Source organism: Pholcus phalangioides, unplaced genomic scaffold (assembly GCF_987345545.1).
Source record: "Pholcus phalangioides strain wild (caught in Gottingen) unplaced genomic scaffold, Ppha-v1.0 ptg000007l_1, whole genome shotgun sequence".
Lineage (NCBI taxonomy): Eukaryota > Metazoa > Arthropoda > Arachnida > Araneae > Pholcidae > Pholcus > Pholcus phalangioides.
In genome coordinates, this window is record NW_028301600.1 from 48465925 (window position 1) to 48491451 (window position 25527).

General features: G+C 37.9%; 1 protein-coding gene across 2 annotated transcripts in view; it reads left to right on the top strand.

Moving 5' to 3' along the window:
• Positions 1-25527, top strand: part of LOC149085404 (ileal sodium/bile acid cotransporter-like) — a 71841-nt gene that overhangs the window by 42194 nt on the left and 4120 nt on the right. The window contains exons 5-7 of one of the 2 annotated variants that reach the window (XM_089233403.1): positions 5703-5920; positions 22105-22352; positions 23538-23670. In XM_089233403.1, coding sequence (XP_089089529.1) covers positions 5703-5920; positions 22105-22352; positions 23538-23670 — 599 coding nt within the window. Of the gene's footprint in view, positions 1-5702; positions 5921-22091; positions 22353-23537; positions 23671-25527 lie in introns of both variants that reach the window. The other variant, XM_089233402.1, reaches the window with a different exon arrangement.

Sequence of the window (25527 nt, forward strand, 5' to 3'; positions counted from 1 at the left end):
TTTTGGGTCAGAGCCAATGTTATCTGCCAACCTAGATTCAACTTGCTTTTTACTATCCCTTATCGCTTTCTTCAACAGTCTTCTTTTATCAGTAAACAATGATAGGTCACCTCGTCCACTTTTATACTCTCTGAATGCTCTTTTCTTTTCAAGATAAAGGTTCCGCACGCTATCCGTGAACCATAGAGGGTGTGATGTACAAACACGCTTTTTTCGAACAAAGGGTATGACGTCGTGCAAAACAGAGGACAGCTTCGTACTAAATTCTTCCCATTGACTTACCACCCCTACTGATTCCAACCGGTCTTTGAAAACTTCCGCTAACCTTCTTCGCAAAACATCAAAGTTAGTTCTCCGAAAACAAGGAACCAATCTTTTGTTATCAACCTTACCCGAGGAAAAGTTACAGTGAAATCTGACGATACGATGATCACTGGAAGAAAACTCTTCCCCCACCGAAACATGTTCAACTAGATCCTCAGAACTAGTAAGAACTAAATCCAAAATAGCAGTACCCCTAGTGGCTTCTGATACATGCTGATACAAAAAATTTTCGAGCACCAACTTAAGAAAGTCTCTTTCATACTGATTTCCAGATGAAAGGTTCTCCCAATCAATACCCGGGTAATTGAAATCCCCTAGTATGAGAACCCTCTTTCGCTTACACATGTAGGAAATTTCATCGTGCATTTTGGCGATGTAGTTTTGATCCCTATTCGGTGGATTGTAACAAACCCCAACAATAAGCTTATGACGTCTTTTGTTCTCAAGTTCAACCCATATGGTTTCAATATCACTTCTCTGTACGTTACACTCTCTAGCCTTCAAACATGATTTCACGTATATCAACACTCCACCCCCTTTCCTATCAGATCTATTTCTCAAAAAAGTATCGTATCCGGAGATGTGTAAGAAAGATTCATCCCCATCGTTTGCCCAAGATTCTGTAATGGCTATAAGATCCAAGTCCTCCACAACTATCATAGTTTCTAAAAAATCTTTCTTGTTACCCAAGCTCCTGGCATTTATTAACACACATTTTAATTTGCCCGGTGGTTTGTTGTCAATCGAGAAGCCATCCAAGATACAGAGAAGCGGGATATCATAAGTGAACTCTAAGAGCAACGGAGGCCCCAATACAGAATCTTGGACGATTCCACTGGTTACCGTCTTGCTACCGGATAAAATATGCCCAACTTTGACTTGTTGGTATCTAACCAAGAACAAAGTGGGTTATACGCGTATAATTTTCGTGGGAAAATCAATGTTTTAATTTTGAGAAACAGCAGATGTTTTCAGCTTGGCAAAAGCTCTCTCAAAATCGACAGCATCTAAAGGTTTATTGAGGTCCAAAGCGGAAGATCATATATTCAGGCACTCAAGCATTTAAATAATGAGCCACATTCCGGGAACGAAACCGTATTGCTCTTTTGGAATGACATTCCTGAGGTGCAAGAAATCAAGAATGGGGAAGTACAGACATCTTTCGAAAGTTTTACAAACTACAATCAATGATATTGGACGACCTTTTTAAATATGGGAATTACATGAGCGTATTAATTTTTATATCTCTCACCCCTCTCTTTCCGATTTAATCAGTTTTTTACCCAGCCGGATCGGTTTTACGATTTCATTAATAATGTAAAAACACGCATTTGTAACGCGCACGTGTAAAATGCTTAATTTATACTTAGACTAGCTGTTACCAGCTGCTTCGCTCGCGTGGATTTGGTTGTGTGAAAATTACTCGACTATGATTCCCCCTATATAACATTTGAACCCCTCATGCCCCCGTGGGGATTCAGTTTTCAGAAATCCCGTCTGAATGGGTATCTAGGCCTATATAATTAAATATAATACTGACCAAATTTCATATTTTTTAGCTTCAGTGGTTTCGACTTGGCATTAATTGCCCCATATACAAAAACCTTATGACTCCCTTAAGCCCCGTTTACATGGGAAATAAAATATCTCGAAAAGTTACCGATAAGAGAGCAGGGATTTTATCGCTACAATCCGTTTACATGGCGTTTAGTTGTTTATGCCGGTATTCCTTCCTTCTTTTCATAAGTCGTCACTCGTTACATGGGTTAAACAGAAGTGGTTGGTTCAACATGGCTAACAAAGGAGCTAACAGTAGTTTTCGTGGTGCAAAGGATTATGGGAGAGGAGGTCAAACTCACCCACCATTTTTTTGCAAAAAAGATGGGCTTCTTTTGAGGGATCTCCAACTCTTCTTTTTTCCCCTACGAGGAAAAAAAGTTGCCATGCAGAAAATGATCACCAAAGTAATCCCCAATCTTGCACATTTAAACGGGACTTTAGAAGTTGAAATTTGAAAAATTCCTTTTTAGTGAGTGTCTACATTACAAAATGACCGACTCTCATATTTATAGTTTCTGCGGTTTCGGCTCGGCGTGATTTCTTTATATAACCTTTAGACACCCCCCCCCCCCTTTTGGAACTGCCCCTTTCGAATTCAAATATCTCATTGAACGTGAATCTTAGAAACGTAGAATGTTTGTTGGCATCAGGAAAGACAGGACAACAACTTTGTAATTGGGTTCTTGAGCACAGGGTGGCCATATAAAAAGTTAACGTTTTTATTTCAATGACCATACAACCAATACGAAGGTTTTTCTTTTTCAAACCCTAGCAACATGAATGACATATGAGTACTACACTTTATTTTAATACTTTTTGTAACTGGAAGTATGCCTCTAGGATCAACGGTTCACCAGTTAACCTACAGAATGAAGGACCAGGTCAGTGAGTGACCTAGAACGTTTGGGAAGCATGTGAATGACCTAGAGCAGTGTTTCTCAACCACCGGGTCCTGGCATCATTTTCTCCGGGCCTCGGGTGATTAGCCGTTTCATTTTTCCTTATTCATTTCCCGTTGGTCGTGTGTTTGTCCGGGACTTCCACGCACGAAAAGGAATGAATCCGGGCCGCGGGCTAGCAAAGGTTGAGAATCGCTGACCTAGAGTAACTTATAAAGCAAGGAATCATATCAACGAGTGACCAAAAGAGTGACCTGGTGCATGTGCGAGTATGTGAGTTACCAAAACATCGAGCAAGCATGTGAATGACGAAACCAATCAGCAATCATGTGAGTGACCAAAACAGTGTGCAATCATGTGAGTGACCAAAACAGTGTGCAATCATGTGAGTGACAGTGTGTAAGCATAAGAATGGCAAGTGTAATTTCGGAAATGTGTGAATGGGAGTAAACAAAAGAGTGACTTAAGGGCCCTACACACGCTCAGTTATACCTGCGCAGTTATTCCTGTACAGGCCAACTGTGCAGGCATAACTGAGCGTGTGTAGGGGCCGTCAGTTGACCTGCACAGGCGACCTGAAGGGAATGGTTTTTCGATTCGGTATAACTGTACAGTTATGCCTGCGCAGGTATAACTGAGCGTGTGTATGGGCCATCAGAGACACAGGTGTACTTCCAAGAGGGGGAGGTCAAGCGGGTTATAGTACAGGTTGACAAAATCGAGGAAACAGTAGTCAAGAAAATTAGACTAGAATGTGTGTGTGGGAGATAGGCGGCAAAAAACCATAAATGTACATGTGCATACCACGATATCTGGATTCACACAATGGCGTGTTAACGGGGTGGCCTAGGGCCTCGAGGCAAACAGGGAGCCCTATATTTTTTGATAATTTTATTTATTCTGAGATTTTTTTTCATTGAATTGAATTTCCTTTAATTCTGAGATTTTTTTTTCATTGAATTGAATTTCCTTTAATTCTGAAATCATTTTTTTCCATAAAAAATTAATCTTCATTAACTATGAAAATATTTCTTCCAATAATTTTGAAGACATTTTTTATTCATTATGTATCTTCATGAATTGCAAAATACTTATTCTCCAATAATTCAGAAATTATTTGTTTCAGTTCTGCTAAAATGTTTTTTTTTTATTTCTATATATTATGTAAATATGTAAGCCTTTTCCCCGGTGGGCCATGGGAAAAAGCTTCGAGTGTCACATTCAGCCCACGGATCATGCATTGAAGACCCCTGGCATAGGCAATTAACAAATAGGCAAGTTCCAGTTAGCAAGATTTTGAAAGTTGAAAGAACCTATCTCAGCGTCTTTCAAGTTACACTTATACTGTATAGGCTAAGGCAGGGGTTCTCAAACCGTGAACCGCCAATCTTTTTCAGGGGCGCCGTGGAGCGGCGGCCTGACAAAGGTTTCTCGAAGTGATTCTTTGTTAAACTGCTCTGGATAAGCGTTGATTATGGTAAGGGGCGCCGTGCGTGGAAATCTGAGTGTTTGAGAATCCCTGGTCTAAGGCAGTGTTTCTTAACCACCGGGCCGTGACATCATTCATATCGGGCAGCGAGTGCTTTGATGTTTCCTTTTTCCCTATTCATTTTCCGTGATTCGTGTATTTGACCAACACCATCTGTAGCAGGCGGCCTGCACTCAAAGCTTGTGACGTCACTGAAGCATTTCATCTCACCTATAGCCATTGGATATAGCAGACCGACGCATGCCCCCATCTTTTCCCTTTTTTGTAGTATATCCAATGGCTATATGTTAGATGACCGTCTTCGGTGACGTCACGAGCTTCGCGCGGAGGCCGTCTGCTATAGATGGTGTTGGTTTGACCGAGCCTTCAACTTACAAAAAGGAATGAAACCGGGTCGCGTTCTCCCAAAGGTTGAGAACTACTGGTTTAAGGTGCATAGGAAAGTACTCTTATCATCGAATAAATTGAGAACTATTGATCCTAGAAACATGCTTCCAATTGAAATAACTATTCAAATAAGGTGTAGAGCTCAGATATACGTCATTCATATTCCAAGGGGTTGTATAGTTATTAAAATTAAAAAAATAACTTTTTATTTCGACCTGTCCCAAAACTCCTATAAGAAATTGTTGCCCTGTCTCTCTTGAGCCCAACAAAAAAAAATCCATGTTTTTAAGAGCAATATTTGCTGAGATATTTCAATTCGAAAATCACTTAAAACGGGAAAGAACAGCATATTAAGCGTAGAATAAGCTTGTCCGTTAATTTATACAGTTCTTTGATTTATTTTCTTTTCCAATTAAAATATCTAATGTTCCACTTAAAAACATGGAATTTATTTTCTTGGGCTCAAGAGACAGGGCTTTCTAAAACTTTATAATAGGGTTTCAGGACAGGGTGACCAAATAAAAAGTTAGTTTTTTTTTTTTAATAAGTGTATAATCCCTTGCAATATGAATGACGTATCTGAGGTCTACACGTCATTCGATACTTTCCCTTACTGGGAGTATGTTTCTAGAATCAACTGTTCGCGAGTTCTTCCAGGATAAAGGAACTTTCCTATGAACCCTGTTCAGAAAGCCTTACCGAACATACTCAATATAAACTATTAAGCAGTTAATTCTTTCACCCCCTTTTTTTCTTCTCATATATTTTACCATATCTGTACAAAGTCCATATTTCAGGCTTCCATAATTTCCACCATGTAAAACTTATATTAAAAAAAATAACATAAACATTCATTTTTCAGCGCTATATTTGCTATGTTTTGCTTTAGCCCTGTATATGCCGACTATTTTTTTACATCCTAAGAGAGAGAGAGAGTTTGGTTGTGTTTGTTTATTTTATTTTCAAATTTATGTAACCAGTATAAAAGACAATATTTTCTCACTTTACTAACTAAAATTGCAAAACTTTTATATTTTTTCTAGTATTGCGATGACGACATGCTCAACCATCGCTGCTTTAGGCATGATGCCACTGAATCTGTACATGTATGGCAGTAAATTAGCCAGTGACAGCGTTATAATTCCGTATGGCAAAATGGCATTGTCTCTCGTTTCAGTCACTTGTCCAGTCATTGTAGGGATGCTAGTTCATCACTTTCTGCCACGCATTTCATCGTACATCACAAAGTTGAGTATTTATTGCAATGTGTATATATTACGAAGGTATCACATGTGTTACAAAGATGAGCTAATTTATAGTCGATTGCTTAATAACATCAAGTCTACTCAGACCATCTTTTTATGAACTTTTCTTTTGAAACACGCACACACAATATCGTGTATATTAATAATTAATTAATTATATCAACCCTCTCAGCGGCATTTACGAGACTTCTCGCCTAAAATGATACTTTGTACAGGGCCGGAACTAGAGGGAGGCAGGGGGACAACTGCCCCAGGTGACAAAATTTAGGGTGGCAGTTTTAGGTGGGAATAAAGAACACCGTTATAGAATTATTCAGTTTTGAAGTTGTGAGGGCGGCAAAATTATGTTTGCCCCGGACAGAAAAAATCCTAGTCACGGCCCTGCTTTGTATTTCGTGGGGCGCGGTAGCCCAGGTCGATAAAATACTAGCCTAAAGTACCAAAGGATGTTTAGAGGTGTCGCGAGTTCGATACCCGGTTCGTCTTTGTCAGAAAACTTTCCTAACACTGGGGTACAACAGAAACGGCGACATGACCGCAGAAAAAATTGCTACCGCAGGGAGTCCCCCATCGAGGAGTTAGCGCACCAACTTCTCGATGAGTATAAAAAACAAGCCTGCCGTTCGGAATCGGCAATAAATTGTAGGTCCCGGTCTAAAAAATTAGCCCTCGTGTGCAGAAAATGACCGTGGTGCGACAAAAATGATCCAGATATATTGTAAGTTTTCTTCTCCTATGAACATATTTTCCGTTTCCCCCAACTTGTCAGATCAACTGCCAGTGGGCAGAATCAATTTTGTTAACAGAAGGGGAGAGACGGTGGTTGAAGCATACCTTTTTTATTTAATTCCCTTACACCATTAAACATGATGTAAAAACAAACTATACACCAACTGGAATTTAAAAAATTTCTGATATCGAGGATGAAAAATAAAATCTAAAAACATAAGACCGTAACGGAAAAACTTTCTTATATACATATCAAATTTCGAATTTTGAAATGAAATTTTTCACAACTTTGTTTTGAATATAAAAGAAATTCTCATGCTGAGAATAAAAAAGTGTGCGTCGAGTGAGCTAGAGTTATTGATCTATGTGTCTATTTACGCCTTCCATCAGGGGTTCTTTTATAAGTGCGTGAAAATATCTGCTAAACTATTATAGGGAGTCATAGATAAACCATGAATTGGGCAAGGGAGCCGTGGCTAACAAAGGTTTGAGAACCACCGGTTAAAATAAATAAAAAAGAGTAGTTACGAAAATTATGTCATCTTCCACCTGTAAATAATCGATAACGCATTTTATTGTGAGCTCAAAATTACGACGAATTGGGCACGTTTGGCGACGGCTCCAATAAGTTGGCGATGTCATGTCCGTAAGAGACCTTTCCAGAAACTTCGAGATTATTCTCCGTCTGTACAAAAGCGCCACTTTTCTAAAAACTATAAGGAGATTTGTAAAATTTTATTCTGAAGACGAGATCACTCTGTTATTTCATAGATCATTCCTGTTAGCGTTTTTCGTTAAAATCGCTGATTGTAGGTGTTTCTGTAAATAAATCTGTGACGTCCTGCAAATTTTTTCATCCCCTGCTCATTTCAAGGACTTGTGAGACATTATTCGGAACAGTATTAATTTTTTTCGGTTTATTGTGTTCTTGGAGTTGGGCAAAAAGCACCATCACCTGCAAGAAATCCGAAGAGTCTTCTTTTTGAAAAAAAGATGTGGCATTTTACAGATGGTTGTGTGATTTCCATTGTGCCGGTTATAATACGGATCAGTGAAATTTTAAAAACAGCGGAAAGGGTCAATAGTAAATGACAAAAATTCTGCATGAAATTATTTGAAATTTCCTGTAGTTTATAGCTATATCTTAACTTGAACATTTTAATACACAGAAGGTACTACAATGATATCTCAAGTTACGAGCTCAATTAATTCCTCAAACCTACTCGTATCTCGAACCAAACTTTCTCATTTAAAATAACGAGGATCTCATCAATTTGTTCCTCACACATTTTCACCCTATTAATACTAGCAGAGCCGATGCCAGGCATTTCACCGCCTAAGGGGCGGCAACACTTTCTACCATAATAGTAATCGAATGCACAAAATCAACATTCTCTCCGATCTTCTTTCCGCCACGGTTTTATTTAAATTCTAACTAGTTTCATTTCAGAGATAAAATTTTCTTAGCTCAATACTTGATACTCAGAGATTTAATTTGTTTTCAAACGAACGCCGTAAGTTGCGCACTCGGTTTAATAACGATGAATAAACTGGTATGTAAACAAGTCGATACTGCGTTCGTCAGTGATGAACCACTGACGTTCACGGATCCCCGTAAATTTTTTTTCTCAAATTCCCACATTCTCTGATCCTAGGAATTAAAACCACTACGGATATTTTTCAATATAACTCTCGTTTTTGATAATATTAGTTCATCTGAATTTGTATATCGTTATGTTGAGGGCATTATATAGGGCACCCATACAAATGTTGTGTCTAGTAAATCGGCTAATACGAGCCACCTGAGCAATGGATGATAGTTGGCGAGTGTACTGAAAAATTAGAAAGAGAAGAGAATATAGATTTAGTATCGGAGAAAGACAACAACTGGGTAGCTATGGGTGGGAATAAAAGATCTCAAACCTTGGATAATAGCCATCGCTTCTCCAGTGAAAATTAAAGAATCTGTTAATGCACCAAACATTTTTCCTATGATTGGAAGTACAATATGCTCCACAAACAACTTGTCTATTTTTTGAGGTATCTGTGGAATTGATAAGAGTTGGAATTAAGGGAAAGGAGATATTATAGAAAAAAAATTGTCTAATTAGCGAAGGATGATTTTTTTGAAAATCAAGTTCATCTGTGATAATGGAGATATTATTACACATCCAATGAAAAAAAGCATAAACAGGGCGAAATGTAGGAGTAAGAGAAAAATTAATGGAGTTTAGAAAGGTGTCTAATTTCTTAGAAAGATTTGGAAAAGATTTATTGAAGCCGGAATCAAACAGATTCGAAGATCCTTGAGTTGGAGAAGAAGTTGATGATATACAGAAGGAACTGTATCTAAAAAGTAATAATTCATGAAGTGAAGGAACGGCAAGAATAGCCCTCATTATAGTAATTCTCGAGGAAATGGAAAGACCAAGAATATTCCTGAGTGCCAAATGCAGGGCCGCAACCAGATGCTTGGTCACCCGGAGCAAGTGCGCATTTTGGCGCCCCCTTGTAATATTGAAGGAGAAGTTTGGAAATAAAATTTGCGCCTCCTCTGGTCCAGCGCCCGGGGTACGAGACCCGTCTGCTCCCCACTAGTTGCGGCCCTGGCCGAATGGAAAGGGGTATTAATTTTAGCAAACGTTGATTTGGCCGCATTAAGACAAACTATAGAGACATAACTAATCAGTCCCAGAATCATATGAAGGAAAATAGGTCTTATGAATGAGCAAGGGATATTTCTAACGAAATGCGAAATAGAACGGCAAATATTAAGGGCAACTGAACAACGTAAACGAATGTAAAGAATGTGTTTTTTCCAAGTGGAGAGAGATATCTAGATAAACAACCCAAGATCTTGAGGGTCATATGGGATATTTTCTCCACTAATATTAAATGACGGGAAAAATAGAGCCCGCTTACGGGTAAGAATTGTGAAACGAGATTTAGGAAGAGCATGAAATGGCAAGATTTAGAAATGGCAAGCCCACTATCATTTGCGCATTCAAGCGTTTTACAGATGGCTTGGTTAAGTTGAGAAGCTGCCTGGGAACCATTGGATGACCAATCGAAATATCATCAGCATATGTAAAGGCAATAACAGAGGGTGGAATATAAGTGTAGTCTAAGATTTAAAGTGCGAAAAGGATAGAAGAAAGGGTTGAACCTTGAATTAAGCCACGTGAGGGGGAACATTTTTGGGATTAGGAGATGAGGAGCCTCTTTAATGAATATAGTGGCTGCGGCCTGAAACGTATTGGATAAGCCATATCTGATGAATTTACTCTGTATACCTATTCTTGAGAGTTTCTGGATGAGAATATTAAACCAAATGGAGTCATATGCAGCTTTAATGTCAAGAGCGACCAGATCAACAGATTTAGATTTACGAAAAGCTTCAGTAGTAAAAGAGATAATATCCCGAAGGCAAGACTCCGAGCCAGTTTTAGGTCTAAAACCATAAAAATTTGGATGAAATAAATTGTATTGAAGGCAAATATCCAGGTCAGTCTGAACAGAAGAATTCTTTCGAAAATTTTACTCACAGAGTTAATCATTGTTAAGGGACGAAAGGACTCTAGTAAATTGGTTGGTTTGCCAGATTGAAAATGGTTTTTCCATCTTTGAATGATGAAGGGATTATTAAGGAGGTTTTCCATATGAAGTTGAATGAATCAAGAAGTTCACCACCTTGAAGAGGGAGAGAATTGAACACTTTCAGAGGGATTCCATCTGGGCCAGGGACCGTTGATTTGCCAGATCTGAAAACACGACAATGTTCCATCTAAATGAGATATCGGCATTCAAAAAAGGATCGAAAGACCTGGGAGGACTTATAATAGGAGGGAATGACAGCTGAGGCAAAAGGGGAAAATGAAGAGATTTCAAAATATTGATCTGCTCCAATGGATCTGAGTAAATATTACCAGAGTACGAGAAAATAAGGTGTGAGGAATCCAGGCCCGCATTTAGGGCGTGGGGACCTGGCTTTTGAAAATACACTAAAAATGGTATATATACAAATATATATATATATATACAATGTGTATATATATATATATATATATATGCATACATTGAGTACATGTGCTTTGCCCCCCCCCCCCTGGAAAAAGTTGAAATGACGGCCCTGGAGGAATCCCAAGTTTTAGAGGCCACATAGCGATTACGACGTAGAATACTATAAATCTTAGAAGGAGGAGAGAATGGACGGACTTCAGAAACAATGAGTTTCAAACAAAGAAGCTTAACGTGTTTTTTAAACTTAGCGGTTGCACGCTTATAGTGAATCCAATTAGCGAAGGAAGGGGCTCGACGATATTCCCTGAATGAAAGCTTTTTTGACACCAAAAGCAAATGGCCATCAGTAAAAAAAAGTATCCAACGTGATACAAGGAGATCTATATCGGAATTTGTAGATATAAGCAGCTTGAACAGCTGCAGAGATATTCTTGTATATGCTGTCAAAGTACACTGAAGGTCTCAAATCACCGAGCTTAGATTTCAACAAATCAACAGACCAGTTTATAAATCTGGAAGGGCTAAAAGGGCCAAGAGTGGCTAAGGAAATACCGTATATACTCGTGTATAAGCCGAGTTTTTTTGTGGATAAATTCGTTCAAGTGGGGGGGTCGGCTTATACACGGGTCAGTTTTTGACGGGAAAATATCGACCCCCGCCATCAGTAGTCATTTTTGTAACTATAGATGGCGCTAATGATTAGTAGTGATAGATGGTGTTGCAAATCATCAGTGTGATTTTTGTAGCTATACATGGCGGTTGTGTTAGTACTTTCCAGGTTAAATCCACGTGGTAATTTTTTTCCCGGGCAGTACAAGTCGTGATCACCCACAGAAAAATCATTGATCTAGTGTTGTATCAGTAAGTATCAACGATCAAAAATGGAGAAAGCAAAAATATTTCCGTATGATGCGTCTTTCAAACTGAAAGTTATCGAATTCACGGAAGAAAACAATAACTGTGCTGCAGCTAGGACATATAACGTCAATGAGAAACAAGTGAGAGAATGGCGGAAAATGAAAAAGTTTCAGCCATGCGAAAGACAAAAAAAGACTCTTCGAGGAAAAGTATCGGTGTTCCCTGAACTTGAAAAGGAATTGAATGAATGGGTGCTACACCTCAGACTGAAAGGTACAATCGTGGCAAGAACAGCCATTCGTCCGAAAGCATCGAAACTAGCTGAGATCCAGAAAAAGTTCCACAAATCCAGAAAAGTTCTATGCATCCCCAGGTTGGTGCACTCGTTTCATGAACCGTTTCGACCTGTGCTTACGCCAGCGAACAAAGATCGCACAAAAACTCCCAGAAAAATTAGAAAGCAGAATTGAATCTTTCCAGAAGTTCATAACTGAACTGCGAAAAAGACATGGATTTCAACTGTCACAAATCGGTAATATGGACGAAACTCCAGTTACTTTCGATTTTTCAAGCAATAGAACTGTTGATGAACTCGGGGAAAAAAACACATCTCTGTTACAACAACTGGCCACGAAAAAACACGATTTACGGTCGTGCTATCGTGCATGGCCGATGGAAAGAAATTTCCTCCAGTTGTGATTTTTAAAAGGGAGAAAATTCCTTCGAACATGAAGTTCCCACCAAGAAAGATCGTGAAAGCCCAGGAAAAGGGCTGGATGGATGAAAAGGGCATTCTACAATGGATCCAGGAAATATGGAACAAAGGGCCCGGACCAGTGTTCGAGAAACCGGCATTATTGGTATGGGATATGTTCAAACCCCACAGAACCGATAATGTCAAAGCCGAGGCAAAGAAATCGAAAATATCATTGGCTTTTATACCAGGTGGGCTAACGTCGATTGTGAAGCCTTTAGATGTGAGCATCAACAAGCCTCTCAAAGACTGAGAAATTTCTGGATCGAATGGATGAGTCCCGATGATAAAGCAACTACAAAAAGGTGGTGCCTGGAAGAAACCTGACATTGCCCTAATGTGCCAATGGGTACACGAGGCGTGGAATTCTGTTTCCATCGAAATTATCATCCGATCCTTCAAAAAGTGTTGCATCAGCAATGCGATGGACGGAACTGAAGATGATATCCTCTGAAAGTGACAATGGCGATGCCAGCCCAGATGAAGATAAAAACGAAGATGCCGCACCCCCTATGATGATATGATCAATTACGATGAGCTTGGAGACTCAGAAGAAATGGATTAAAAAGTTTGAATCATTTTCTATTGTAAATTTCCGGAAGCTATTCATTTTGCATAAAAATATAAGAATTTTTTTCCCTAAAATGCACAGATTTTTTTGGGGTCGGCTTATACACGGGTTTTCAATTTATTGCGGTTTTGGTGGTCCTGAAGTGGGGGGGGGGGTCGGCTTATACACGAGTATATACGGTAAGCATATTTATTTTCAAGTGATCACTATTAAGTAAGGAGTCCGTGGCAGGGCCGTCTTAAGAGCATCATGGGGCTCCGGGCCAAGTAATTTTTCTGAGGCCCCACCTTAGAAATTCTCGCAAAAATTTAACTACTCCTCATCTTTCTGAGGCCTCTCTCCTCGTGAGGCCCCCGGGCCGTGCCCGGGTGGGCCCATGCGTTAAGATGGCACTGGTCCGTGGGAGACCAAATAAGAAGTCTATGGATGTTTGGAGAGCTAAAACAGAGGTCGATGTAGGACTGTGTGTTAACCAGGCCCGTAGCCAGAAATTTCGTGTGGCAAAGTAATAGAGAACAATCGATTTTTCCATCTTTTTCCGGTCATTTTCCCACATTTCGGGGGGACCAGACCCCCAAGTCCCCCCTCGCTACGGCCTTGGTGTTAAAATTATAATAAGTTGGGCAAGAAGGAATAGTAACACAAAGGTTATTTTTAATGTACCAATTAAAGAGTCCAACACCAGCAGGAGAATCGTGATGGCCTCCAAAACTAACATGGTGGGTGTTCAAGTCACCAAGAAGAATAAATTCATCCTGAAATTAGGAGAGACATTGGTTTAAAGGGTCTTCATCAAAACTAGAGGCGGGGGGGGGGGACGGTAGACGTTGATTAAAACTAAAGAACGCTGATTAATGAAGATCTTAATACACAAAACTTCGAAATTAAAGCTAGAGAAACCCCAAATTTTTATACAAGAAATATGAGACCTAATAGCAGTAAGTACACCACCACCTGGGGAGGGCGGTCTGTCTAGTCTGAAAATATGAAATCCTAGTAGAAAGAGGGAATCATGGTCTTTCAACCAAGTCTCATGAAGAAGTATTATGTCATATTGAAATAAGATTTGTCTGAAAAGGGTTAATTTTTGTTTGATTCTTCTGCAGTTCCACTGAAGAAGCTTTAAGTTACCGTTGACTGACATGAAAAAAGTTAAAACAGCCTTTAAAAAAGAAGGGTAAGGTGAAGACAAGAAAGGTTGTGCTTTGGGAATCCAGGGGCAGGTTTTTAGAGATAACAATGTGAGGGATCAAAAGAAATAAAATTTACTAGAATTAAGATTTACATTTAAGAGTAATGAAAATAAACTTAGGAACAGCGGGGGGGGGGGGGAACTTGAACTTAAAAGAATTTGCTGTTGTCAAAACAATTATTTGCTTAAGAACGATTGTTATAACAGATGATACAACCATAATTATTATCTTGTGGGGAAGGGAAGACACAAAAAAAGACAACTATATAAATTACATTGGAGCAAGTATAACAAAACGAAAACTAATAATGAAGACCGGCAATTGTGTCGACGAGAACAACTGATCTCACGATTTATAATAATGCCAAAAATTAAAAACTACTGACACACGTCCCTGTAATGTCAAAAAATAAAAAAACCACTGGCACCACATCAGTGTGATCAAATAATAAAGTATATACAAGAGCAACTAGTCTTGGATTCAACAGAACTAAAGATTCGAAATAAAAGAACTAAAGATTGTATACATTTAAATCAAAAAAAATTAAGGAAATAATAATAGATACACAAGTATCAACACTCTATCGAGACATGTTTTGAAATGTTCTCAGAGGAATTTCCCTCTTTTTGCTCCATCACCAGTATTCTTGTACGAAATGGCATTGTCAAGAGACACTTTTTTTTCCTTTTGTAGCAGATGTTAGTAGCATCAGTTTAAATTCATTAATAACAGTAGTGATTACGTTCGGCAAAAGACCAGAGATTGCCCTCATCAAAGTTTCATGCAGGTTGCTTTTAATTTCATCAACAATTAACATTTTTAAGTTAGCAACCTTCTGTCTCACAAGATTTTGAATTTCGGATTTCAGATTTGTTATTTCTGATGTAATCAGCATCATGCTGGCTTTAGATGCAAAAAGAGCTTGAGGAGCTATGATCACAGCGCGCTTTAACAACATGGTGAGAGTTTTTATATTCAAGGATCTCTGCCTCTCTAATGAAGCTCGGACAGATCGTTTATCCATTTAATTATAATCGTTAGCATTACAGTTAACACATCTACTTTCGTTGATGCAGTTTTCAACTGAGTGATTTTGAAGGCCACAGTTACGACACAATATCTCGGATATTTTGCAAAACTTGCTTCTATGGCCAAACTTAAAGCATTTATTGCAAATATTTGGTAATTCAATGAATAATTGTGAACGATAAATTGTCAACCATAGCTTGATTTCAGCAAGAATTTCTAGACCCAAGGCAGTGACCAAAATGGTAGGCAAAGGGACACCCTGTTTTAGAAGCGACGTATTTGGAAAGAGACAACACCATCTTCTTGTAGCTCTAGAGCAATATCCTCAAGGGATTCTGACAGGGGAACATCACGAATAATAAATCTTGATGAGATTGTTATCAGTAAGAAGTTGAGGGTGCACAGGAATGTTCCAAATGTTGGTTATTTTCATAGCCTCAATTGCAGCAGGAGGAGACGTGGTGCTGAATGTTATTTCGCTGGAACGAGTGAAACACATGTCCTGCACTAATTTCAGGGCAGAAAATTTACTCAGGAGAAAGGTTTTGAGTTCCTTGGCTTGGAACGCGGAATATCCATGTCGCCAGAGACCTTTATGTGAAAAGTTACTTTGTTTTCCGTACAAGAGTTAATAACATCAATACCACTAAGTGACGAGAAGCAAGAAAGATTTGTAGGGCCATTTGCAAAGGACGTATTTGAGTCTGAGACCGCTGCCATTTTGTAGAACAGCTAGGAAAAAATGAAAGACATCAAGAATTACTTCAATGTCAAATGCTACAACGAAGAACCGCTAACGCGGCACTCAGACAATGAAATTACCAGTAGACGCAAACAAAATACTGCTCTAAATACTACAAATAAAATAAAAAATTGAGGCACCAACTGTGCACAAAAAAGGGAGAAAAACCAAAAAATGAAACACTCGGTTGGAATCAGCTCAACACATGAGCAAGAGAAAAAAAACACGGCCGCACCTCACAGACGCCTAACCACGTTTTTTCCCAATTTCTATTTGAAAATAGAAACCTTCTGCCTGTTCTGCTTGAGAAGTATTTCGTTGAAACTTAGTATACATTATACGGACCATTAGGGAGAACAAAACTGCAATTAAAAATAAGATCACCCTGTATATAGTAGAAGGATCATATGTGGGGAAAAGAATCGTATAAATAAAAACGAGAAGGAAAAAACTTTTTGATTTGTAGGGTTACAATGAAGCTTCGCGATGGTGGGGAGAGGAAAGAAAACACAGAACTGAATTTATTCCACTGGCGTTTTTTTATCGACCCCAAGTGAAGAATTAGCGCACGAAGACCAAGAAAACCACAAATCGAGAACATTAAACTTCATTTAATCACAGCATTCGTTCAACGTGCATTTAATTTGCGTCAATCACATGTTTTAAGCGAGTTGCATCATGTTCAAGAGTAGCGTGAACCAGTGGCGGATCATGATTTCGGGAGGCCCCAGGCGCAACCTGATCTGGAGGCCCCCCTATCAGGGACGGATTAAAGGTAGGGGCTGTCACCCCCCCCCCCCCCGAGATCAGAAAAATTAAATGGAAAGAAAAATGTTTTCTACGTTTTTGACTGAATAACAAACCAAGAAAATAAATTTGCTTAAAAAAAGGGGAAAATTCAGAATTTTTTCCAAAAGAAATCAGAACCGTCCTGAAAAATTGAACACATGGTCACAACCACCGCCCCCACCCACAAATTTGCGTTTATCCACCACTGCACCCTTTTGGCCCTAATAAGAACGAGATGGTTCACTAAAATGAACAATATTATGAAAAATCATAACTTTTTTTTTTATTTTTGCATCACCAAAACCATAAACACAAAAATAAGATAAGGAAATATAAGGATATTCTCTGGTACTAGATGAAAAATAATCACACTCCCATTAAAAAAAAAAAAATCACAGTAAAATTCTGCATTATATTTTTAGTAATCTAAGATGTCCGTCCTGGTGCCTTCAGCCACACGGCAAAAATGGAGATCCGTCATAGTTTTAGTAATTTAATATTACTGATTAATAAAGATTTGATAATATCTCAAATATAATATATTTGATTTGATATAAAGATACTGATAATATTTAATAGAAAAACATTTCTTCAATAGAGGGAAGAAATTATATCGGAGTAAATATAAGAATTATATTTTTAATGGAAGAAATTATTTCAGAATGAATTAAAATTATTGTCAATGAAAGAAATTATTAAAAAAAAATTTTTTAGAAATTATTATTTTTATTTGTTTATTCTATTTTATTTTTACTATTATTATATTGATTATTATTATTTTCTCTTTCAGCCACCTCGTTGGGCACTCTGCCTGTTGTGGCCTTTGCCTTTGCATTATTTGTATTCAGAGTGAATAAAAATCTTCTATATTATGCCCCCCCCCCCGTTTCGTTTAATAACGAAAAATGCCACTGTATAACATTGTGGCCCGCGTACTTTATAAAATGTTTCAATATGGCCTGCTATGCCTCAAAGGTTGAAGACCCCTGCAGTAGACTCTCGCTAATCCGGTACGTATTACACCACGGTGTGCCAGATTTTACCAAAATTGCTGGATTAACTTTGAAGAAACCCATTGAAATAATATATGAAATTTCGTGCAAAGACATAGTCAGGACTTGATCAGCAATTAAGAAATATTAGAACGTGTTAAGGGGGTTAGGGCATCAGGAGAAAAGTGACACCACACCACCTAAATATCCTGGACTACTGGACGTGCTGGATTAGAGCACGACCGAATTCTCGAGAGACTACTGTAGTTGAATTGAAATGCTCAAATAAAAATTTATCAGATAATTTATATATTTTTAGTTTTGCTTACCGTTATTTTTGGAGATTCTGCAATCTAAATCCTAAAGGAAATCTTGAGGATCGGCATGAAAATTTTTTTCATTACAATAACACACATTACAATTACATTAACAATAAACACTTTTCGGTCTGACACAAAGATGTTGTCTACCCAAGCCTCCTTGACCAATCCAAAAATGTAGCTCTTTTCTTTAGAAAGAAGGAAAAGAAACCCCCTTGATTTTTTTCAGCCGGGGAGGGAGTGTTAAAAGAGCAACAGAAAAATCACGTGATTCAGAATGCATGTCATTCAGCATTCATTTCAAACCCCACTTTTCTTTTGTCATATGGTCGTATGGTTCCAGTCATAGATTGCAAATGTATATGTTGTTTGAACCAGCTTATAGTATTTCATTCAAACAAGTGGGAGACAAAATCACAATAAGAGCTCTACTACATTCATTTTAATTAGTACGACTGTCTCTTCCTGTCGATGTCGCCGCTTGCCGATAGCCATCTTGCCATCCATTATACTGTATACAAAAGCTTACACCAAAGCTGTCGTATTATCGGCGCCCATAAAAGCATTTAATACTGTGGAATGAGACATCTGTTTATGCCTTCACTACAATTTTCATTTCGGACAGACATTAGGACCTGCTGTTCTCATCCCTCCTCCTGCTTGTGCCCTTAGGGAAATACTGTTTGAAAATGACCCTCCCTGAATGATCGCTTTACAATGTCTCTTCTTTCTTTGTCGGGGAAGAACTGGCCCTTGAGAGCTGCGTCTTGTAAATTGTTCTTTTCTTTCAGTTCCCGTTTTTCTTCCATAACTCATACGTACAGTATACAAAAAATAACAAAAATAAAAAATAAAAAAAAATTGCGGTTGAAAAAAAAAGGGAGAGCAGATACTGTACTTAGTTCAAGAGATTTGTTGATGCGCATGTAAATTCACATGTAGGATGAAGCACACAACTATTTGGAGGCCCCCCGCTCTGCCGAGGCCCCAGGCGCGCGCCTCATGCGCCTGTGCGGTAATCCGCCACTGGCGTGAACACTTTCCTGAGGAATCACAGCAACATGGCATGTTACGCACGTTTGCTTTCAATTCAGTCAGAATTTGTATGCTTCCTACATGACCCCCACATCCTGGAGCAGGGCCCCTTCTATAGTTAATTTACAGCATGAAAAATTTAAAGCAAAAAATGATGAGATATGTCCCTGGCCCTGTCAGCCCCGCCCTTGTAGGGGCCATGGCTTCCTCCATAGATACGTTCTTTTATGAATTTCCACAACCTGAAATCAATCTAGAGAACGAGAAGTCCAGTCATTTTCGGGATACTTCTCGAAATTACCCGAATATCTCCAAAGTGAGAGCATGAAGCAGTTCTTCACTTGTCGGCCAATATGAGTTGTTCCACCATCTTGTGCATAGATAGTCGTCTCCGGACATTCTCGCTCTTGTAAAGCAGGAATAACTTGCTACTGCACAAGTTTGCAGTAACGGGCATTCATGATGGAACACTCTTCAAGATGGAAATTTGTGGGGGGGACACGATAATGATGTCATTTCATATATACATTAGATCAGTCGACTCCACCTTTGACGCTGGGACGCAATGCCGCCCCCCCCCCGTATCTCCGCCCATGGTTTGAGGATGTAAATGTAATAACAAATTGAAAAACTGCTGTGATTAAATGAAGTTTTGTTTCCAATTTGTGTTTCCTATTCTCCATGCGCCACTTCTTCCCCTGGTGATCGAAATTTGAATTATTTTTTTATTGTAGTTTTTGTTTTCCCCATGTTACATAGTAAGTTTCAACGAAATACTTCAAGCAGAACATCCTCTACATAGGTCAGTTTGAATTATAACCATCCTATACTAATAGCACTTCCGAAGCATCTAGGAATAAATATTTGTTGCGAATGTTCTTAACATAAACACAAATTCAGATTTACTATTATTAAAAACGATGGTTGTATTGAAAAATATCCGTGGTTGTTTTAATTTCCCGGATCAGAAAATGTGGGAATTTGAGAAAACATTTACGGGGATCGGTGAACGCCAGTGGTTTATCACTGACAAACAGTGTCGCTTTGTTCGCATGCAGTTTATTCATCTTTATTAACCCCTCTACGATCACGAACGAAATATGTCATCCAAAAGCAGCAGTGGAATAAATGCAATTCAGTTCTGTTTTCTTCACTCTCCCCACCAGCGCGAAGCTTTTTTATTGTAACCCTACAAATCAAAAAGTTTTTTGCTTCTCGTTTTTATCTATACTCCACACACACACAGTTAGCGATTCTTTTCCCCACATATGATCTTTCTACTATATACAGAGTGATTACAATTAAAGTTCCCGAGTGTGTACTCTGAGTCGAATACAGCCAAATTTTTAGGATATCTTAATGAGACCATGGAAAAGATTTACGAAATAAAAAAATAGTTCAGCTTTTGACCACCAGGTGAAGTGGCGCTTTTAATTGAATGTTCCTATTTCCCATGGACCATATAGCGTATATACCAAGCTTCAATGTAATACGTCTACCAGAAAGGGCGCTACATAGGTCTGAGTAGTTTCAGTATACTGCTGAATTGCCCGGAAACTAATGTAGCACCCGTTAGTATACCGACACTACTCCGACCTATGTAGCGCCCGTTCTGGAGGATACATTTCATTGAAACTTGGTATATAAGCTATATGGTCCATGGGGAAAAGGAAAATTCAATAAAAAAAGCACCACTTTTTCACCTGGTGGTTGAAAATTGAACTATTTTATTTCATAAATCTCTCACAGGGTTTTTGAAGGAGAGAAAAAGAGACTGAATAAAAAGTTGATTCCTTCATTTTATGTGTACGGTCCCTAAAAAATAAATTTTCAGATTTTAAGTAACTGCAGCCATTTGAAAACTTTTTGTAATGGTACGTTTGTAAACTAAAGTCAACAGTTACAAAGATATCCACTGGGCAAACAATTTCGGACAGCCCATATAGTGTGAAAAAACAAAAATATCAGAATCGTTCCGGGCCCCCAAAAAAGGGTTGGAGCTCTGTCAGCCCCACCTATGTGGGAGGCCAGTTAAAAGATAAAAGCTAGCAGTACACAATATAGAGAGTGAGACTGCTTTTTCTCAGCCCACACACACACACAATTTGTATTTCCACAAGTATACAATGTACTTCACAAAAATTTATGTGAAGTTATTTCAGAATAAAATCAACAAACATGTAATAAAATATTATTGATCGCCTAACATAAGTGCTGCTGAATTTTGTCCTTTATTTCATTAAAATAAAATTAATTACCACTCACCCTAGAATAGTGTTTCTCAACCGCCGAGCCCAGAGCAATTTACTCTGTTGCATTTTTCTTCATTTATTTCTCAGTCGTGTGTATGACCAGGCCTTCCACCCACAAAAAAGGAATCGACTGGGCCATGGGCTTCCCAAGGTTGAGACCCACTGCCCTAGAATGCTTTTTTGGAACTAAACCTGGGAATACCTTGAATACAACCAATGAACTTATTGGTTGTATTCGAGCAAATGTTATAAGCTCATTGATTGCATATGCTCGAAAGTGGCATGCTTTTGTGCTAATTAGTAGCATATGTATTCCAAGCCTATATCCTTTTTATTAAAACCATGTGTATTCCAGGCCTACTTCAAAAGGTGCTACTTTGTTCAGTTTTGTTACTTCCTTAACAGAACGGCATAACACATTTGTGTATTATCTTCTGAAAATTGATATCTTGTGTGTGTAATGAAAGAAGTGCAAAATATACCACTACAGCCCACATATTATAACACTCAAACTATTGTTGTCAGTTGTGAGGCATTATCTCTAGTGTGGCACAGCATCCCAGCTCTGATACCATTGGCTAGTTTATAGGTGCCTCATTGCTAACTGCACACATAACCACATCTAACATTTGCAAATTCCCACAACCTGAGCTCTTATGCAGATTATTCCAAGAGTTCATGTCTCTCATATTACCTTTATTTTCGGCATTTCATGCATCAAGCATAATTTTTGTACACGAGTGTAATTTGAATCATATAATAGGTATTTCACTCAAGAAACTACTTTGTCTTAAGTAATTTTTAAGTGTGTTTTGATTAATTTTAATCTTTTCCACTAATTTATAGGAAATATCTAACCTTATTTCATTCCTACATATACTAGGCCGGAAGTGTAGCAGGGTTTGCTATAATATTTATTTGTCAGACAATGGAGTTCTTCATCTTCCCAGACATATTCGTTAACGTACCATACCAGTTGTACCTAGCAGTCGTGTTGCTACCATTTCTAGGATTTGGTTTAGGATATACAATCGCCTGCATCTTCAGACAAGCCCCACCTGTGCGACGCACTGTTTCGATAGAATCAGGTGTTCAAAATGTTGGCACTGCATTGACTATTGCTTCATTATCATTTCCTTTTGTGGTGAGTAAATATTTGAGAAAAAATCATGAAATTTGGTAAATGTTTTATTTCGCTAAATGTTAAAGTCATGATAAGCTTACTATCTCAATTCAACCCTTAAAGCGGCATTGGAAGCATTGAGTTAGGCATCTTGCCTAACTCAATGCTGTTTAATTTAGCAAGTACAAGATATCATACATCATAAAACACTTTTACAGTCTAACACATGTTTTCATTTTATCCCTCTCCCCCCACACAACTTGTCAGATCAAGTGACGGGAGCTCACTTTTATACAAAGTTTGATAACGGAAGGGGGGGGGAGAGAGAGACTGGTTTTTTTTCTTTCCCTTCAAGGTAGTATAGAAATATGCATATAGTAACAGATGCATATAATAACAGAAAAAGCCAATGTATTTCTCTTCCTGGGTAGTTCTTTTTAAATCATTTTTAGAGGTGTGGGGAGAAAGCACTATTAGTTGCACAAAATCTGAAAAAAAATATTCTTTTTGGAAAGAGGTATGGCATTTTACATAGGGTTCAGTGTGATTTACACTATGGGAGTTATAATACCAACCGATGAAATTTTAAAAACCAGCTAAAAAGGTTAATTCATACAAATGTTGGTCAATGTGGTTAAATTGACACCTGTAGGACAATTCCGTATAATATATATATATACTTATTTTTACTCATTTTACACATATTAAACTGGAGGAAAACTGAAAACTTAGAAATATGTTTTGTGCACCTCAAAGTGTGCTTAACTATTCCAGATTATGTGTCCACTAACTCAGATTCAAAACTCTAAAAAAAAAAATCAGCAATTTTCCACTACTACCCAAAAAAAAAACATTGCCTGGTTTCAATTCAAAGAAATTTTCAACACATTACATGTTTTGATTAATTGTGACTTTAAAACATGTTAAAAATTTCTTCGAATTTTATATTAATTTATTCATTCATTTGCGAATCAAAACAAAATAATAGAAATATACTGATAAAATAAATATTTTTGAGCAAAAGTGTAACATTGTTAAAATTGATAATTTAACAATCTGTAAAATTCAAGCAACCAAAACTGTTATGCAACCAATACAGTACATGCAAGTTATTTTCTCATTTTTATACATTTTTCATAGATTGGAGGAAATTTTTGTATTTGCCATTTAAACTGTAATCATTTTTGTATTTTTACATTCCCACAGGATCAAGGCAAAGTTTTACTTTTTCCATGGCTATATGCGTTTTCGATGACAGCTTTCTGTGTAATAATAAGCATAATCTATCAGCTTTACATTCATAAATGTTCACGATCAAAATCATTGGATATCATACCCAGTAAGTCCTTATTCTTTTCCCTCCACAAATTCTGCATACAGATGTGGAAACAATGTGTGAACAGTCATAGTTTCCAAACAATGTGTTTCAGACAGATTTTTTTTTACAATGGTTTGTTTTGCTTCTTCAATGCTTCTAATATATAGAGAAAGCCCGGGCAGCTCCGGTTTTTTCTATATACTGGCAGTGGTAATTGATGATCATGAAAGCAGAATATGTAACTTCTAAAGTTGGAAAACTTGAAATCACACATGTTGGAACACACACATTGTTTCACATGTTGGAATTGAAGGTTACATTTTTTGAAGTTCAATTTTTCTTTTTTTAGACTTTTTTTTATGGTTACTATAACATTATATTACTATATACCAGTTGTTTCCCAACCTTTTGAAGTTCGCGGCACCCTTGGGATTAACATTAAAAACTTGGGGCACCCTTCCTTGAATACAACAAAAATCACTGAGTAAAAATGTATCAATAGTTTTGGTCGATTAATCATTAACATGAAACTTGTGATTGATGCTTGATACCATGTTTTACAGCTGACAACGAAACACGCATATCGTCCTCAAGGTCTTGCCGTCTATTTCTTGCTTTGTATTTTATTCGCCATAGCTGAGAAGGCTTGCAGGCATAGATATAATGTCCAAAAGGGCAAAAGTGTGTTAATTGCTTTCTTCATTTAGATTACAATACTCCTCTCTCAGTCCAAGTCGAAAAGCAGCCACCAATGCCTCAGTCTTGGTGAACTTATCTTTGAGTGTAGAATAAGATCAGAGGGCAAAGATCAATAACTTCATCTCGTTCGCAAGCAGTGAAATGTATTTCCTACCCACTGTCTGAAAAATCGAATCGTGAGACAACCTAGTAGAGATTCTCAGTGGAAAGTACATATCTATTGCATATTGAGTCTTGATAACTGATGACAAATATGAGGTCTTTCAGCTTACCCAGATGTTTATCTCCTGCCAGAATGAGAAAAGATGGAAAATTTGACTATCTCTTTTCTGAACTGCAGACCTCCGAGAACCAAGTTTTCTTTTTAAACCTTTCATTTTACTGGTTGAGGAAATTATTGTTTCCTGTCGACCCTGCATTGAAACATTAAGGTCATTCAGCTTATGAAAAATATCTGCCAGATACGACAGTTCCAAACACCAAGAATCATTTAGTAACAGTGCCTTGATTTTCATTCTTAAAAATGTTTTCACTTGTTCTTTGAGTTCAAGAAACTGGTTCAATACACAGTCATGATAACCACCTTATTTCTGAGTGAAGTAACAGGCCCGTCTTCGAAAATACACTAAAAATGGTGTATATATATACATACATTGAGTACACGTGCTTTGCCCCCCCTGGAAAAAGTTGAAATGATGGCCCTGTGAAGTAACAAAGAGGTATAAGGCATCCGTTTTGCAGCATAACTGTTCAAAAATTCTGCACTTCAAAGATGAAGACTTGATGTAGTTTGCCATTTTCATGACTCTGTTAAAAACTGCAGCAAACTCTTCATTACAAGCTTTCACAACTAATGCCTCTCTGTGCAAAAAACAGTGAATTATAATAATGGATGGATTTTCATTGAGAGCTCTGGCAGTAAAACCTTTAAATTTCCCAGACACAGATGGTGCACCATCCATACATATACCACAAGTCTTTCCATGGAGGGTCATGATTATTGATATAGGAAGCAATAGAAACAAAATATCATGGCCTGTGGGTAGTAGTCTCCAGCTGTCTACAGAACAGAAACTGCTCACTGATATCTTTATCATCAATATATCTGATAAACCCAAAGAGTTGTGGTTTGTCAACAATATCAATACTGTCATCTACTTGCAAAGCAAATATTCTATG